Source organism: Brachionichthys hirsutus, chromosome 18 (assembly GCF_040956055.1).
Source record: "Brachionichthys hirsutus isolate HB-005 chromosome 18, CSIRO-AGI_Bhir_v1, whole genome shotgun sequence".
NCBI classification, from domain to species: Eukaryota; Metazoa; Chordata; class Actinopteri; order Lophiiformes; family Brachionichthyidae; genus Brachionichthys; species Brachionichthys hirsutus.
Window position 1 is genome coordinate 11,255,462 of NC_090914.1, and position 18,888 is coordinate 11,274,349.

Consider the following 18,888-nt stretch of genomic DNA (forward strand, 5'->3'; position numbering starts at 1 on the left):
GGCTTCAGTTTGCCCTGAAACGGGGCGTCAAATACTCACTGTGTACTATTAGTTGTTCTCACGCATTTTATCGGATGGTATCTTCAAATTTTGGACGAATAGCAGCAGTTTCTTGTTCGCTTCGATGTGAGGAAGAGATTTTGTTTGTTTGTTGAGCTGTTGTTGTGGCAGCTAGCGCTAGCATGTTGACGTAGCTGTGCTAACCTAGATCCGGTTCACACCCATTAACGTCAATGACGTGACGTGCTGCTTATAAAGATTTCTTCGCTAGTTAAATATCAGAGCGTTTCAGATTGCTGTATGTGATGGATTACTACGAGCTAATGCTAATGAAGTTAGCTCCACCCTGCGGCTTGTTGTTGTTGTTTTTTTTGATGACTCTGCTATCTCTGCAGGGATTAAATCGTCTGATCTCATTAACACAGAAGAAGAAGCAGCGCCATTAAAACGGTCGATATCCTGCGCTGATATCAACCACATCCTGTTTGAATACGAGCTTTGCCATTAGCTTCGGCTGCTGTTGAGTTTCGCTGCTGCGTAATGCGCCTACAGTGACTGTTCCTCCTCAGAGCCAGCGGGGTGGATTTACAGACCGACCTGATGGGAAACAGCGCGTTGAAGTCTCATCTGGAAACTTCTCAGAAGACCGGGGTGTTCCAGCTGAATGGGAAGGGACTGCAGGAGGTGAGAGCCCCCACCCCAGTCTGCTATTGTGCTGTTGATGATTCCATCGTCACCAGACGAGGCTCTGTGGTTTGAATTGTTGGTTTGTCACTGACCACAGCGTCAGACATCAGACTTTCTTCGTGTTTTAGTTTCCGGAGGAGCTGCAGAGGCTCACCAGTAACCTCCGGACGGTGGACTTGTCCGGAAACAAAATTGAGGTTCTTCCCGCTGCCATCGGAAACTTCCTACTGCTCAGGAGTCTGACGCTGAACTCCAACAAGCTCAGTGAGTGGTTGGACCGTCGTAGATAAGAGGACGCAGATACGCACAGCTGTGAGATATGTAGAGGATGCAGGTTAGCCAACATACAACATCCATTAACATCCAGATTTCTGCTGTGTTTTGTCCCCAGCCAACATTCCCAGTGAGATCTCAAAGCTGAAGAAGTTGGAGACACTGAGCTTGAATGGGAACCGGATCCAGCAGCTGCCACCCACTCTGGGCCAGCTCAAAGCTCTGCGAACCCTCAACCTGTCCGGGAACCACATCTCAGAGTTCCCTTCCGGACTAGGAACGCTGAGGCATCTGGACCTGCTGGACCTGTCCCGTAACAAGATCCAGAATGTCCCATCAGTGGTGTCAGCGCTGCAGGCCATTGAGATCAACCTTAACCAGAACCAGGTATCTCGGGCCATCGGTAGAGGACGGACCTGAATCACCTGGAGAACTTGCTCACATCAAAATTCCTTAAAAGATCATTTGGTTTAGCCTGGACACGAACTTTTAGGACGGATATAAATGCAGCTAAAACGTGTCTAAAAATAGCAGGTTAGTCAGAGGAAGTCATCAGATGCTTCTACATCAAGGAGTGTCACAGTTATCCAGCTTTCGGTTGTGCCCAAATTCACATTCTCCTCTTTTCCTCACCCGTTTAATCTTTTGTCCTCCAGATCTCTGTCCTGTCGACGGAGGTGTCTGTGTGTCCCCGTCTAAAGGTCCTCCGTCTGGAGGAGAACTGCCTGGAACTACCTTCCATCCCCGTGTCCATCCTGAAGGACTCCCAGGTGTCTCTGTTCAGTGTTGAGGGAAACCTGTTTGAGGTGAAGCAGCTTAGAGACCTGGAAGGATACGACAAGGTGAGACCCGTTTGGAGTGTGTGGGATGTCTCGATGTCTGCCCACGTTCGGAGCCGTGCTGTGATGGTCTATAATGGACCCTGATGGTTGTTAATGGTCTTTGTGGGTCCTTAATGGGTCCTTAATGGCATCCCTTCTTTCCTCCTCAGTACATGGAACGTTTCACAGCCACTAAGAAGAAGTTTGCCTGAAGGCGTCCAATGGCAAGTCTGCGCTGCCCGGAGTAGAGACGCCGCCCACCTCTGTCGTTGCTTCTTCTTCTTCTGCTGCTGAAAAACAGACCTGACAGCTGGACAGCACCAAGTTGTAGGGGGACGTCTGCTGAACACAAAGACCAGCTGCTTCTAGACCGAGAGATGGATGGAAAGAGGACATGAATAAACATTTAACATGAGAACAAGAAGAAACTCTTCAACCTTTACCACACAGAAATATTTCTATTTAACTTTTTTCTGCTCTCACATTTTTTTTTCCAGTCTTATCACTATTTTCTTATATTAACTCACTTAAAATAGAAAATAAATAAATCTAAAATAGAAAAGAATTACATCTGTTGTTTGGAGAGGGCAACTTGTTAATCAGGCAGGTGCACGAGAAGTGTAAAATAATTTATTCATGTAAAGTTATTTGTCTGATTTAAGGCAGGAAGTCCTCCAGTGCATCGCTGTGAAACCTGTGGAGCCCAACACGAAGGAAAAAAAATACAATTGGAGTAAAAGAAATACAATAAAAATTCAATTGTAATCAGTAGTTGAGCAAAATGACAAAAGAAAATGTATTTAATATTTCATTTTCACAATTAAGAGATTATAAATGCAATGTTTAACTTCTAAGGAGCAAAAAAATTATACAATTTATAGAAAGTTAAGAATTATGAATGAGATAAATGTTTTTGGTTCATACAATGAATACACAAATCTGTAAATCCTGATCATTGATTACATCGTTTAACATTGACGTGAATAAATAAATTTCATTTTATAATTGTCTTTTCTCTTCCTGCTAACATCTGACGCGCAACCCAAAACGAAGATTTATTTATTGAGATTTAAATGTTCTTATTTTGAAAGATACTCGTCATTTCCGGTGATGACGCGCGTGACATTTTTAGCACAACATCACATTTCAATCCAGAGCTGAACGGAGCGCTGCTGCTTGATGTTGGTGTACGTGGGTTTACGTTCCCGGGCATCGAACACAAAACCGATGCGTTTGTTTTTCCTGTTTTAGTAGTTTAAAGTTTTATCCTTAGACCCGAATGCTTCCAATCTCGCGCTTTTCCTCGATGGGAATCTTGTTTTTCCCTCCTGGAATGTGGTTTCATTGAGGGAGCAGAACCGAGTCCCATCGCGGGGCTTCGATGTTATCGACGGGTTTAATCCACAGACAGAAATATTGAGAAAATGAAGGTGTTTTTTGGGATTCTTCTGTTTTTACTGCTGAGTCATGAAAAGAGCTGGGGAAGCGGTGAGTGTTAAATTAATTGCTCTTCACAGCGGATTGTTGAGAAATAAAGCTTAAACGCAACCGAAATCCTTTTTGTGTTCGAAGTTTGGTTCGATTTAGTAATTGTTGAACGTTCTTTCTCCTCGCTCATTATCATTGAGGCTGAGAAAACACTTAATTTTACAAGTTTTCTGACTTTCCATCAAACGTTTACCTGGGAAAAGTAAAAAAACAAAGCATCGACAACACTGCGAAACTGTAGTACACATGCCAGACCAGTAGGCGGCGACGTGTCGTTTCAACGTCGTCACTGAAACAGCGATTAAATTCGAAGAAACACTTTCTTCTGCGGACCCGTGAGTGAAAAAACTGACTTAAAAAACAATTTTCAATGGACTGGTTTATATTTACAAATTTTGATTAAGATTTATGCGCAAAGTGTCTGTTTTCAAAATAATTAGTGATTTATTTATATTTAAATGCCATTAAAAGGCTAGGCTAGTAGAAAATGCTTTTGGAAAGTCAATACAGCATTTTGAAGTGAAAAAACACAAATTGCAGTCAAATGTTTATGACATTTGTTTAGAAATGATTTTATTATTATTATTATTATTATTATTTAAAACAGTTTTTTATGCAACCTCCAAAGATTAATGTAACCTGTAAGCCTATGGGTTAGCTATGCTAGCTAGCTTGTTTTTATTATTATTATTATTATTAATAGATCTTAGTGCATGGCTGTTACCGCTTTATACTTCCGAGCACAACCTGACCGACTGTCGGCTTGTTGTTGTGTATAAATGGGCTCTCACATCGCTAACGTAAAGCAGCGTGAGCTCGCTGTGGTCGACTGATTCACTATTTAACACCGAAATATTTACCTTCGTACTCGTAAATGAGCTTTAAGAGGGCTCGGCCTCTGGCCTGGAGCCTGGCTGTGGCCTAAAGTGACTTGAGACTTGTCTGCCTATCTGGAAACAGCTTGGCGTCGAGCCCAGGCCACGCCGGTGAACAGCGGCGCTCCGGGCAAAGTGCAGGTTCACAATCACCTCCAAAGGAATGTGAGCTCCGGACTTCCTGGATTTATTCCAGCGAAGCTTTTCTCTCTCGGCTGCACTTTGGTTTGTGTCAGTGAGCCTTTTCAGTGTGTTGTCGTCCCACAATGCACTGCACCGCACAGAGGAAATGCCTCACAGATGGAGGTGTGTGACGGCCACCTCTCTCTCTTTGTGATGATGTCATCACAATGCACAAAATGATGACATCGGCAGCGTCGCTGAGCTGTGGGATTTGGTGATGTCACCAGTGGCGGGAAATGGCATCTGATGGTGCGTGCGTGGTCGTGCAGCTGAAGGTTAATGATGTCATCACTCACTGTGATGCCTTGTGTTTTCCCAGCATGCCTCTGCTGTCCACTGCAGAAGAGCTGCACTGAATTCTTAAGTGAAAGGAACTCAATGATAAAAGATTGACGTTTCACTCATTTTTAGCTTTTTTTTTTCAACTGAAATGCGAGAATTTCCACCCAATTTCGTAAACTGAATAATTTTGATCCTTTATTTTGATTAAATGAGTCAACACAGGCACAGGAAAGTTGTTTTAACCCTTCCTCTGTGTCCTTGAGCTGACACGCCCATACACATTTGTGGAGTCATGCTTGAGTTGAAGCTCCGCCCCCGACTGTTTCCATCTCTTGGCTGTTCCGTAGGCGTGCGGTTCACGAAGCAGCCGGCCAATCAGACGGTGTCGCAGGGGAACGCGGCGAGGCTGGGCTGTGCCGTCCGGGGGGTGACGGAGCCCGACATCTTGTGGATGAAGGACGGGGAGAAACTCTACAGCACCGACCAGATGTTCATCACGCTGGGGGAGCAGCACTGGGAGACGTACCACAGGTCCGTCCAGAGAAGTGTCCGTTCATGCACTGACAAATCACACTGAGAATCAGCTAGTTGCTTCGTTTCCACGGCAACACCACAAAGAGGAAGCGACAGTGACCGATTCAGCAGAATGTATGAATCGGTCTGAAACCGGACATGTCAGCAGGTCACTTCCTGCTTCACTTCACTTCCACTTCTGGTTCTGGTGGGGTTCTGGTTCTAATCTAACCTGGTTCTAGTTGAGATTCTGGTTCTAATCTAACCTGGTTCTAGTTGAGATTCTGGTTCTAATCTAACCTGGTTCTAGTTGAGATTCTGGTTCTAATCTAACCTGGTTCTGGTGGGATTCTGGTTCTAATCTAACCTGGTTCTAGTTGAGATTCTGGTTCTAATCTAACCTGGTTCTAGTTGAGATTCTGGTTCTAATCTAACCTGGTTCTAATCTAACCTGGTTCTAGTTGAGATTCTGGTTCTAACTGAGGTTCTGGTGTTCCTTGTTTCAGTGTGAAGTCGGTGCAGCAGCAGGACGCGGGTCAGTACTGGTGCGAGGTGGAGTTTGATGGCGGGACATTTTCCTCTGAGCGAGCCTGGCTCACCGTGGAAGGTGAGGGCGGTGAAGGCACCACCGGTTTGTCTGATTGGTACTTATAGTCAGTGAACGCACCTCAGGCCTCCCACTGGTTCGGGAGCATGACCGATGTGTGAAATGGCGTGTCTCTGTTTTCCCACTGTGTCCTGTGACCCTGAAGGAGTCGGGTTCCTCCTCGAAGCACATCTCCCTTTAGGCACCTTCCATTAACTCTTCACTTCCTGCTTCCTGTCTCCTGCAGGCGTCCCTCACTTCATCCAGGAGCCTGAGGACGTGGCGACATTCCCCAACGTTCCCTTCAACCTCACCTGTGCTGCCGTCGGCCCCCCCAGGCCTGTGGAGGTGCTCTGGTGGCTGGGGGGGGTCCAGGGGAGGGAGTCCAGACTGTCCCCCTCCGTCCTCCATGTCCCGGGTCAGAAAAGCTACTTTTAAGTGTGTAGACAGATTTTGGGGAGGGTTGGGAATCATTTTTGTGTCCATGCAGAATCTTAAGGTGGAACAAAATGATTCTGGATCATTTGTTCTGATCGATAAGGGAGTCCCTGCTGATACGAATCATGGCCGGTGTGTTTTTCCTGCAGCAGCCAATCAGCTGATCCAGGGAGAAGGATATTATGGTGTAATTCTGTTACACACACACTCAATAAGCTCTTTAAGGCGTGACTCAGATACACGGGGGCGATGGAATTTGCACAAAGGTCATTCCTGGAGGGCGGGGCTAGTCTGTAAGGGACCACCTTTTCACCTGTCTGTCTCCTCACCTGTCTTCCTGCTTCCCATCATCCTCCTCCAAACTCACAGGAAGGAAAAACGAAACTCAAAATGACGCGCACACACACACACACACACACACACACACACACACACACTGCTTGCTGTAAGTGAGGCGCATTACACTGATCTCAGTTATTGATCCACATTCTGGTCATGTGACCCCTGCAGCTTGAAGCCGTCGTGCCAACGTTGTCGCGATGACATCACAGCTGTGTGCAGCTGAGTCATTATAACAGGTGTGGGGGGGGGGGGGTAATCACAGATCAATAACAGCGTATCGATAACCGTCTGCAGGAGTGAACACCAGTGTGAAGTTTTACTGTGAGGCGAAGAACGCCAGAGGAATCTCCGTCTCCAGAACCGGGACGGTCCACATCAAAGGTGAGTCGATCCGCCGGCCCTAAAAATATTATGGGATATTATTGATCAGCCTCTCATGCTATGCTAACGTTAGCATTGAGCACCAGCTGTGTCTCTCTGCCTCAGTGTTGCCGACGGCGCCAGTTGGGCTGCAGGTTCTGAGCATGGTGGACGACAATGCCACGTTGTCATGGGAACCGGGGTTCACGGGACACTCGGCGCTGTCCGCCTGCGTCGTCCAGGTAACTACAAACACACAAATGCTGGCTGGACTCACCAGAACATTCTGCGCTTTTTGAACCATGCTGTGTTTTCTTCCTCCTCCTCCTCCTCACCAGGTGTCGATGGGTTCAGTCCAGAAGTGGGACTTCCCTCAGCAGGAGGTCCTGGTTCCTCCTCACCTCCACGTGCTGTCTGGTCTGAGGAGCCATTCTAATTACAGCGTCAGAGTCTCCTGCGTTAATGAGGTGGGGGCGTCGCCCTTCTCCCCCTGGCTGAACTTTCAGACACCTGAGTCAGGTGAGGAGAAAACACCTCCGTCCTCTCATCTTTATTTAAATGCAGTGTGTGTGACAATCTATCGCCGATCGATTCCTGTATTGATCCTGCTGCTGCTCTCCTGTTTCTCTGGGAGTCTTGTTTGTGTTTGTGCGCTCCGGCTGGAGGTCGTCCAGGAGATTCCAGTCCACTCCGTACAATCAGCTTTTGTTTGTGGCCTCGGTCCATGTGAAAGAGCTCCACTCAGCGGCGCCCCCCGCAGGCTGAATGCTGTCGCTACATTACAGCCGTAGCTGACGATGGCGTCTTTCCTCAGAGCCGACGACGGCGCCCAGGAACCTGCGGTTTGAGCTGTCGGAGCAGCAGCTGGTTCTGAACTGGGCCGAGCTGCAGGAGGAGGAGCTCCAGGGGAAGCTGTTGGCCTATAAGGTGCAGTGGAGCGTGGGGGGGGAGTCCCAGGTGAGTCTGTCTCTGTGTGGATCTCGAAAGAGACACAAAGGTGGTACTGTTTAAAGGAGTGTGTCCTCCCTCCCTGCGTGTGAAGGAGCCCCTGCTGTTTAAGGAGAACTCTGCTGCGCTGTCAGGAGGAGGACGTTTCTTCAACGCCTCCTTCCAGGTGTCGGCCTGCACCTCTGTGGGCTGTGGACCCTGGAGCCCCCCCGTCCTGGTGCTGCCTGCCTCAGGTAGAAGGCACATCTGGCACTGTTGCTCCGAACCTCTGTCTCCAGTGCCTGATACGACCCCTACGTTCACCTCCCCAGTGCAGGCACAGGCCCAGAGGAGCCACATGTGGGTCGGGCTGCTCCTCGGCCTCCTGCTGGCCACCGTGGTCGGGCTGCTGCTGACCGTCCTCGCTCACCGCCGGGGAAAAGAGACGCAGTTTGGGTGCAAACAAGCTCAACACAATGTTAACATTCTTACATCCACAAATCAATGGATGTAAGAATCAGTCTCGGTCAGTCTCGTCCCCGCAGTCAAACAGGAGCCGTAATGTGTCCAACCTCGTCTGTCTCCAGGTCGGCCTTCAAGCCTGCCGGGCCCGAGAGTCTGGTTTCCTTCAGGGCGGCTCAGTCCTTCAACAGAACCTGCGCTGATCTGCAGGAGTCCACGTGTGAGTGCAGTTGGGATATTGATTTGGTTTGGACGGGACGCTGAGGAGACTGGGACATCTGGGACATCAAATAGATCCAGACATGCCTTTGTGGGAAATCATGACTTCTAAGGTCAGGTGGAGGTTTACAGGATCCCGGAATGAGGTGGGGGATGACATCACGACCGTGGTGACATCACCGTCGTGTTCATAGCGGCTGGTAACAGTGACATGAAATATAAAATGCACCTTAACTACAATATGGTGTGTTTGCATTTGTTGTTACCATGGAAACATTTTATTTATATGAATGTATTTTAACTGGAGGCATCCTGCAACCTTTTTACACATCCAGTATATTAATCGTGTGTGTCTCCCTCCAGTGGACAGTCTCAGTATTAACAGCGACCTGAAGAACAAACTGCAGGACGTCCTGATCCCAGAGCGGCTCCTCACCCTGGGACTCGTGTTGGGAAAAGGTAGGAGGAAACGTAGAGAGCCCGACGCATGTCAGGCGTGGAACTTAGAGCTAGCTTAGCTAAGTCGCCGGACATGAGTGGGAGCTTCAGTCGCATGTCAGGTGTGTGTGTGTCTGTGCACACAAGCATCCGTCGTGCGTCCAACGTTGTGAGTGTTCAGCATATCGTCTCTGAATACTAAACGGTGCCGTGAATGAACACAATGGTCTGCAGACAGCCTCTCATTGACATTCACTCGCGTTCTTCCCACAGTCTTCAGCCAATCAGCAGAGGCCTTTCTGCTCAGACCGCCTCCCACCGGTCCGCTGGAATCCATGTTTACGCTGACAGCTGGTAAAAACAGGTTGAACCCGCCCTGAGTGAGATCTGTTCCTTTCTGTACCTGCGCAGGCGAGTTCGGCTCGGTGCGGGAGGCCTTCCTGAAGGCCGAGGACTCGTCTGTCCAGAAGGTGGCAGTCAAAGTGCTGAAATGTGAGACCGAGCGCTCGTCATCGTCGATGTTTGTGCTCGACACTGAGAAATGTTTCTTTTTAAACGGCTGTGACTTGTAAAAGCTAAAACCCAATGAACGCCATCGGTTCGGGTGAGGCCTGACGTGAACGCCGGCGTCTCTGTGTGAACAGCTGACATCACGGCGTCGGCTGACATCGAGCAGTGTCTGAAGGAGGCGGCCTACATGAAGGACTTCCACCACCCCAACGTCATCCAGCTCATCGGTAGCGCTCACACATGCACAGCGCGCAGCCGCGGGGTCGAGGGTCGGCTGGCTCGCCTCACGCTCTCTCCTGTCCAATAGGAGTGAGCCTCCAGCGGCGTCCCGGCCAGCGGCTGCCGATCCCGATGGTTGTCCTTCCATTCATGAAGCACGGAGACCTGCACACCTTCCTGCTGCTGTCCAGACTGGGAGACCGTCCGTTTGTAAGCGTCCTAAAGGAGCACGACAAAGAATCGCAGACGAAGACGAGACGAGGTGACTAACATCCTCGCCTTGGCGTCTGTCCTGCAGGACATGTCACTGCAGACTCTGCTCCAGTTCATGCTGGACATCTCCCGCGGGATGGAGCATCTGAGCAGCAGGAACATCATCCACAGAGACCTCGCCGCCCGGAACTGCATGTCAGTCCGCACCTCGGTAGCTTTCTGCTAGCGTCACGCTAACGGCGTCGGGGCCAAGCCAACGTTCTCTTTAGCCACTTAGCATGCAGGTTATCCTGAAAGGCTCTAACGGTTTCTCTGTGCGCTTCAGGCTGAATGAGAACATGGCCGTGTGCGTTGCCGACTTCGGTCTGTCAAAGAAGATCTACAGTGGCGATTATTACCGCCAGGGTTCTGTTTCCAAACTGCCCGTGAAGTGGATCGCTCTGGAGAGTCTAGCCGACAACGTGTACACCACTCAGACCGACGTGGTACCGGCGCACGCCAACACAAATTGATTCCTGTCGAGTCCGAGGTTGTGACACACCTGTAAATGTGTGTGTGTGTGCTTGTCAGTGGGCGTTTGGCGTGACCATGTGGGAGATCATGACCCGGGGTCAGACCCCGTACCCCGGCGTGGAGAACTCTGAAATCTACGAGTACCTGATTAAAGGAGAACGACTGAAGAAACCTCCAGAATGCAGAGACGACATGTGAGTCCCGCCCGCCAACGCCTTTGGGCTTTGAATCCCTTTGTTTGGTCTGGCAGGAAACAAGTCAAGAACAGAGTTTATTTAAGAATATACATTAAAAGAAACGCAAAGAAGGGAACCCGTAGCATGCTAACGCTGCTCACCTCTTAGGACTTGGTGTCCACGCTAACGTAGCTTAATTCTGCTTACCTGGGGCCGACCATACCTGCAATAAAAATATAGTAATCTGATTTTTCTTCTTCTTCTATGGTGTTCCTGTCAGCTATGAGATCATGCACCGCTGCTGGAGTCCTGTCCCTAAATGTCGTCCCAGCTTCCAGCATCTGGTTGGTCAACTGGAGTCGCTGTGTCTCAGCCTTTCCCCAGCCCCCCCTCTGAAGGAGCACTTGCACTACGTCAACCTAGAAGGGGACGAGGAGGCGGGGCAGTGCGCGCGGGCCCCGGGGCCGGAGGAGGTGACCGCAGCGGGAGCCCCGAGCTGGAGCGTCCCCTGGCAGCACAGGTCGGAGGACGAGGAGAGAGACTGGCTGATCGTCGGGTCGGAGGCGGCGCTGGCCATCGGAGGAGACTACAGGTACATCATCGGCCCCTGTGGAGCCCCCACGGAAGGGGAGGAGCAGGGAGGAGCAGGGAGGAGGGGGGGGCCCATGCACATTTCACAGGAGGAGGACGATTTAATCATTAACGTCTAACCGGAGGCTGACCAATCCCAGCACTTCTCAGTCATCAAGGTCGCTCGTTTATGGCACTGAGCCGCAGCAGGCGGGTGGAGACTGAAGTCACAGGAGGTACGAGCTGTCTCGATGCTAATTCAAAACGTACTCTACAGACATTTCCGTACGGCGGATAACAAACACATTCCCGGCTCCTCCAGTCGCTGCACAAAGAACCGGTGGCGTCGCCGTGGAAACCGAGGTCGAGTTATTCCTTCAAACTAGAACCTGAAAGGAATGCAACAACAATTTACTTTAAGTTAAAGGTTATTGGTGCCGACTTTATCTCTGTGTTGAATACAGACAAAACTGTGACCTGTTAGCCTAGCCTAGCCTAGCCTAGCAAAGCACGGAAGAAGCATCTTCCAGGAACTCAATGGCCTTTTTTAATCTTTAGTATTTTTGTTATGGAGGATGCACTGGATAAAACCTGAGTCTGTACACTAAAACATTCACATTCTTTGCAAGTGAAAAATGTTTGAAATAGTTTACCTTTTGCTACCACTGGATTTATTCCTCCTTGGTTTGAGCCACACTTTAAATTAAAGTGATTTAAGTGCCTGATTAACTTTAGATTTATGGTGTATTTTCGGTGAGCTACAGGCCTTTGAGAACGCCGAGGCCTCGGAGCTGAGGAAACCTTTGCAGGGACATTTTTTGCCTTTCAGGGTTCCAATGGAAAGAGAAGAGCTGCTGTGTCCAAACGGCGTCGCGTCTTATTCTGGTCCTTCATGCAGCCTGGTCTGGTAGAGAAGACGCCGTCTCTTACTTCATGTCTTAAATTAACCAGTTCATATTTTTTCTTCTTGGTTTTTTCAAGAATTTTAAAGTTTTGTCTTTAAAACAAATGAAATACTGTCGTAATGAACTAGTGGCATTAAGTCTGTCTGCTCAGCATCGTTGCACAGAAAGAAGATGCCGTTTATTTAACTCTGTATGAGCCTCTAAAACGGGCTTCCTGCCATACTTGCATAATGACGACCCATCAATGTCGGTGATTGATCGATGGGTTGATGCCATGAGATGTGGCTGAAATCCAGAAATCAAACTGCTTTTCTGTTTGTCTCAAGATCAAGGGATTTTATTATTATTCACAGATTAATATTTTTGTTCAGCGAAGCTTCATTAAATGTTAATACCTAAACATTTTAAACTATTTGTCATCAAATCAATCGTTTGATCAGATGAAAATTAATCTCTACTATTTACTTTGTCACATTTACTTTTTTTTCAAAAGTAATATATTACTTTTTTCACTCCGACCGGATAAGGAAACGATTCGTCCTCGTCTGTTTTTAAGGTCGGTGGTGTAAACTCGATCCATTCCGTTTGGTGTTGTTTTGCTGCCCGCTCGCTCCACGGAAGCGGACTGTCTCTCCGTTAAAATCAAAACATCAGCGCTAGCGCGTCCATATGTTTCCGCTTCAGAGTGGAATCCGTTCAATGATTGGCTATAACAATAAGACGGACAGAAGCAATGTTTTTCTTGTTATTCTTAACTCCATTAACTCTTTTGTTCGTGGCAAAGTTATAGAAATCAGTACCGTAATTCCCGGTGTACAAGCCGCTACTTTTTTCCAATATTTTGAACCTTGCGGTTTATGCAACGACGCGGCAAATTTACGTATATTTTCCCACTTTCTTTACGAGCCGTGTTTCGTTAAAGCCTATTTATTTTCGTTACAAAATTAACGTCCGCCCGCCCGGAGGGAAAGCCCCGCTTGCGCGGAGCTGGGGAGATCCGCGAGAAGGGCCCGGCGCTCGTCCAGAGTCGCCGCCGCCGGACCGCCGTACCCGGTCGCCGCCGCCTGTCCGCCATCCGCTACGCGGCGTCGGAACCCACCCCCTCGACCTCCCGGGCATCCCCACCCCTGCCGCACCACGCTCCCGCGGACGGAGGATGAGGGGCACGGGGGCAAGGGGGACGGGGACACCCCGCCAGGCGCGCGCGCGCGCCGCGCAGCCTCCGACGGGCGGAGAGGGGAGTGCGACGGGGCGACTGCTCCCCCAGCCGCGGCTCGAGCCCGGCCCCGCTTCGCACCCCAGCCCGACCGACCCAGCCCTTAGAGCCAATCCTTATCCCGAAGTTACGGATCTGATTTGCCGACTTCCCTTATTCTAACATGCCAGAGGCTGTTCACCTTGGAGACCTGCTGCGGATATCGTTACGAGCCGTGTTCCGTTAAATATCATTTGTCTCAATGCACTTGCGGCTTACGAATATGTGCGGCTTATTTTAGTACAAAATATATATATTTTTTAATTCAGTGGGTGCGGCTTTTTCACAGGTGCGCATAATAGTTCAGCAATTACGGTAATTCTTTGTTTTCTGAAGTTTGAAGTGAGATGATTTTTTTTTTTTTGCTGACTTGTGGATCAATTATTAAAGATAACCCATAATCGAACAGAAGGTCACCAGGCTGACTCGGTAACGGCAGTCAAGAAATGTATTAGTTAACAGAGGACATTAAAAGACGGTGGACTGAGACATTTATTAATCATTAATTATGCATTACCTGTAATATGCAATAAATTGATTTGCAAGTACTCTAAATCAAATGTTAAGGTTATTACGAGTCTGTTGTGCTTGTCATAATTAAACGTGTTGAGTGGTGCTGGGTGGCCTTTGGGGCCCACGCCTTCACCCGGGCCCCTGTAATGGCTTCATCAGGCCCTGTTTACTGGTGCATTTGAATTTAGCTGCTGCAATTAGCTTCATTTACATCAACAAATTGATCTTTGACATTAAGTCAACCCACTTTAATTACTTCATGGGCCACTGTTGCAGCTCCCCTCTAGAATATGAATGCAGCTTCACGTGCACCATCTCGTACGTTTGACTCGGCTCTAAAACAATCATGCAATGTTATTTTTTTTTGCTGTCTGAATGCATAACTATGGATCTGAATGTTGATTCCCTGCAAACGCCTTTTGAATTAAAGTTTGCTCTTTACTTCTGCACGACTTCTCACTGGGATATCAAGGGATGTAAAGTTTAAAGGTATCAGAAATAGGTCGTTGGATATTCCGAGTGTATCCCCCCCCCCCCAAACATCACACAAAATGCTGCTTCCACTTTTGCAGTCTAAAAAGGATTTAACCGAGTTGGACTCTTTGGCTGCACGATCTTCAAAACCCAAAACACCAGATTCTGAGATTGTCTCTCCTCTCTGGGACACACCAGGACTCCTGGAATATCCTTCCTTCTTCGGGGCGTCCGATGACAGCAGAGCTGCTTCTTCCTCATGGATGATGATGATGATTAAAGAATTCCCTTATTTGATCGCACCCTATGAAAGATTCCAGTTCACAAGAAGTTCGATCAACAATGTGGAGACCTGCACAGACGGTCTTCGGGCTGCAACGTTTGCAGGGCGACGACGGTAACGGCAGCATTCGGTGTTGCTTCTTTAAATAGTTGTGTGGTGTGGCTTTTACAAATTGTTATTATAGTTTGTCAATAAACCAAATGGAGGAAATGACGATGCCACCCAAGTCTACTAATAGTTGAAGATGCCTGGTTTCACCAGACCCTAATAACTACCACTGCCTTCGATCCACCCCGAGACCCCGGCCTGCAGGGGGCCGTCCTGGTCTCAATCCTGAATCCAGGATTGCCTGAAAAGCATTACAAAGACAAATGCCCCCGAAGGATATTGAAACCGTCCACACGACTTTATCAAGGTATTAACAAGCCACACGATGTTCTGGAGTTAAATTAATCTGCAAATGAAATGTACACAACTAAAATGGCACAGAATATTCCTCCAGGCTGTTTTTATCCTGGGAGTTCACTGGAGCGTACTTCATGAAATCATCTTCCACATATCAGAATCCAATCTGGTTCCATCGCTTTGAAAATCATCAGCCCCACCAGAATAAAGCAACTTTAATCAACGCTAAATATTTCTGCGGGACATTAAAGCCATCTCCGTACACAGTTATAAATCCATTGGGTTTTGGATTAAGAACTACAGCACTGATTTCCGTCAGGGCACTTCCTGCTGCACTGCGACGTCACAGCACGCACGCACGCACACACACACTCGCTTGGTGTCGGTTCTGGTCGTAGCAAAACGTATCTGAGTGACTTCATTCGGCCTTGAGACAGACATTGCACAAGAAATCGCATCTTGAGCCGAACAAGGAGTCCGAAAGCCGAATCTGACGGCTCGACGCTGCGACGCGAACCTGCGGGATCGCTCTGCGTTCGGCTGAAAGCTGCGGAATCGCTCTGCGTTCGGCCCCGGGGCGTAAACGCGGTCGGGCCGGCGCTTCGGCTTGACGCTGGCACGACCGTAAAAACAAGAAGCCGCTTCGCTTCGATGACGTCACAACCGCATCCTTTGGTTCCATGCCCCAAATGAACGTCACCAATGCGGACTAGTCCTCCTGAGCGCTTCAACACCGCAGTGATCGATCACTAGTCACCTGCTACTAATAAATCATCGGTCTGAAAACATGACTTGAGCAGCCAGGTATTCGCCCATCCGAGTCGGCAGCGGCGTCTTCCTCCCTGGGATCTAATCAATACAGTGAATAATCCAGCGGGCCGAAGTGACGCTGCGCTGCCCCTGCTCGAACAGAACAGAACCTCCGGTGTCGGTGGCGAGTGGAGCCGGGCCGGAGCTCGAACCAGGTGGCGGCGAACAAGATGGCGTCCGAGGCTGCGCAGAACCGGAGGGATCGAGGTCTGGCGATGACGTTTCACCGCGGCGACTGGATGCAGTTCGGCTTAGCCCAGTGAGACAAGAACCGCGATGTCCAAGGGCTTTGCGCGGCGGAAAAACGCACGAAAACGCTTGGATTAATGCCACGCCGTCGAGACACGTGATCTGCCGGAGCACGCAGAAGGTAATCCGTGGGCCTGCGTCGGAGCACATGGTCGTGAGGTGTCCGTCCAGGTCGGCTTCAGGCTTTAGTGGAAGCCATTACTGGGGCTCTGTTGTCAGGCCTGCTGCTGCTAGCTAGCTAGCCGCGTTCTGTTTGGTATTACGTCACAACTAAAGCGCCCAAAACGCACCCAAATCCAGGTTATACTCGACAGACATAGCTAGTGATGTTGAGAAGGCCATTTCCCCCCCCTTTGTTTAGCAGAACTAGTTAAATGCTTAACTTGGTTAAGCGTAGATGCCACTGGTTAATTGCAGCGTGTAGGCCAGTTTAACGACAATAAAAAGCAACATGCTCAGCGATGGGTGTTGAGTTCGGCTAGTCGGCAAACGCAAAGACATGCCGCCCCAACAAAATCCCTTCTTTGCAGCGGCTTCTGTTTGTTTACACTGAAAGAACGGCAGAGCAATGCTGCTTTAGCGTGTAGTTTTAAATAATGTGCTGGCTGAGCAAAAAAAGTCCTGCAGCATTTTTATTTTTACCGAATATCCACTTTTAAAACTTCAATCCACACGTAACTGCATAAACATGTTGTTGAACACATTCATAAGCATGCAAGACCAATCAGCGGCGTCGTTCCCCAAGTCTTATCCAATCAGAACGCTCCATCTCGTTGTCCCATTCGCAAAGCATGACACATGTCGCCAGGCTCATTCGTGTTTGTTTTTTCATATGTATTTGAAGAAGTTTAATGATTTAATAAAGTGAGTTATTTTTGTTTTTCAGGATGCTGTCCTAAACTACCATTCTGATTAATAAAAAAAAGTAGGAACCCCCTAACTTTAAATGTCTGGGACCTTTTCATGGATTTTGAGAAGGAACGGAAGGGAATGGCGCTCCATCAGGAAGGGGTAGCTACCCCCGTGGCTTTACTTGCACCTGCACACTTCGTTGTTCTGAAACCAGCGAAGGCAAGCAAAGGTGGAATGGAACGAAGCACCCACGTAACCAATGAAAAGGCAGGTATGATGGGTAAACCCAAAATGCACCCATCAAAGGAAGCTATCAGGACGTTTGCTGAATTACCTGTCACCAAACAACCCATTAGTTCCAACCCTCAGTCAGATAACCTGTCACCTGACAGCATCTGCAAAGGCCTCAGAGTGACGTTGGACAATAACAACATGTGGAATGAGTTTTTCAGGTGCAAAACAGAGATGATTCTTACTGATCAAGGCAGCCGGATGTTTCCCTACTGCCGCTTCAGAATCTCTGGCTTGCAACCATTGCGGAAATACTCTTTGATGATGGATGTTCAACCTTTAGACGGCAGTTGTTACAAGTGGACTGGCAACAGCTGGCAAGTTGCTGGAAAGGCAGAGCATCACGTTGAGAGTCAACCATTTGCTCATTCGCAGTCCCCATCAACAGGTCAACAGTGGATGCAGACCCCAGTGTCCTTTTACAAACTGAAGCTCACAAGTAACCGCATAGACCAGGAGGGGAATACCATCCTGAATCCCATGCATCGCTACATGCCACGATTGCACGTGGTTCAAACTGGCAACACTGCTAAAGACATTAAGCTAAGTGGTCCCAATGTTGTCACATTTACATTTCCACAGACTGAGTTTATGGCAGTTACTGCCTACCAAAATTCACGGTTTGCTCAACTTAAAATTGACTACAACCCGTTCGCTAAAGGACTGAAGGAAGATGGTTTCACTTCAAGTGGACTGAAATGGAAATTAAACTCTGGCAAAGACTTGCGCAAAGATGGAAGTGTGGCAACCAATGACCAACATCCTTTAAAGAAGAGCTTGAAGTCTTTGCTTGCAAACCATAAGCCTAAAGGTTTGAAAGAGCCTGCGGTGTCTGGTGACCTCCAAGACAAATCCACTACAAGCAATGATCAGGCGGCTGCCAGAGTCTCTGAGGAATGTTCGGGGTAAGAGTTGCTCTTTGAAAGTGAAGATGGTTCCTCAAATGCTTTGGCCCAAACATCAGTTTGCCAAGAGTAATGAGCGAACAGCATGTTCAAGTTGTACATTAAAGTATAGTTTTTTTGGCTGTACCTAAGCTCATGGTATTGTGTTTTCTAATCTCTTCACCAACTGTGGCTACTTTTATCGTAATGCGTGTTTTCACTACTCGGGACCAAACTCAACTGTGTCCAACCAACAGGTCTTGTAAGCGAGTCCTGCGCTTCAGTGCAGGCACAAGTGGGTATGTTGTGTTGCGGTTGAATCGACCATCGGGGTTGGTTAACTTCCTGGCTATCCTTAGGTAGACTCTTGCTGCTTAATTTCATAGTCTTTCAAGTAGTCAGTCCTGTTATTTATACCATAAATTATTGAAAGTTGCCTTGAAAAATCCCACGTAATGTCATTTGTGATACACTATGTTGACTGCTGAACAAGAAAACTGCCAGCGTGTGGTAGTGATTGGTTGATATTCATTTAGAGGTGCTTGTGACACCAAAAGTCCACCAGATGCTGGAACTTGGCTAATTTGGATATTTTACAGCATCCATCAGTGTTTATTTTGAGTTCTAAGTTGTAACTTGTGAGTTAACTCGTATGCATTTACTTTCATGACATGTCAAAATGCAGGATTTTAACTGGTTGATTTCCTTCTGCAGCAATTCCCATCCAGCTCGGAAGTTATTTTCTGAACTCATCCAGGAGGCTCACGTTTCACTGCAAAAATGCAACCTCGAGCAGCTGGATGACAATAGCTGCACGTCTCACGGAACCGAACCAACCAACACCAAAACAAATGCTTTTGAATGCAATTTCC

At 48.3% G+C, this 18,888-nt stretch overlaps 2 protein-coding genes across 2 annotated transcripts; both read left to right on the forward strand.

The window, feature by feature from the left end:
- Window positions 1-2: 2 nt before the first annotated feature.
- lrrc57 (leucine rich repeat containing 57) lies at window positions 3-2,755 on the forward strand. The gene is made up of 6 exons (XM_068752393.1): window positions 3-126; window positions 570-684; window positions 816-951; window positions 1,079-1,347; window positions 1,617-1,802; window positions 1,952-2,755. The coding sequence occupies exons 2-6, from the start codon at window positions 601-603 to the stop codon at window positions 1,991-1,993; spliced, it is 717 nt and encodes a 238-aa protein (XP_068608494.1). The 5' UTR covers window positions 3-126; window positions 570-600; the 3' UTR covers window positions 1,994-2,755.
- A 244-nt stretch (window positions 2,756-2,999) lies between these two features.
- Window positions 3,000-14,209, forward strand: tyro3 (TYRO3 protein tyrosine kinase). Its single transcript, XM_068752392.1, has 19 exons — window positions 3,000-3,269; window positions 4,957-5,140; window positions 5,629-5,729; window positions 5,956-6,126; window positions 6,783-6,869; window positions 6,975-7,090; window positions 7,187-7,367; window positions 7,663-7,805; window positions 7,891-8,029; window positions 8,108-8,231; window positions 8,363-8,457; window positions 8,820-8,915; window positions 9,306-9,386; window positions 9,539-9,631; window positions 9,712-9,833; window positions 9,922-10,031; window positions 10,162-10,321; window positions 10,407-10,543; window positions 10,806-14,209. The coding sequence occupies exons 1-19, from the start codon at window positions 3,206-3,208 to the stop codon at window positions 11,233-11,235; spliced, it is 2,634 nt and encodes an 877-aa protein (XP_068608493.1). The 5' UTR covers window positions 3,000-3,205; the 3' UTR covers window positions 11,236-14,209.
- The last annotated feature ends 4,679 nt before the right edge of the window (window positions 14,210-18,888 follow it).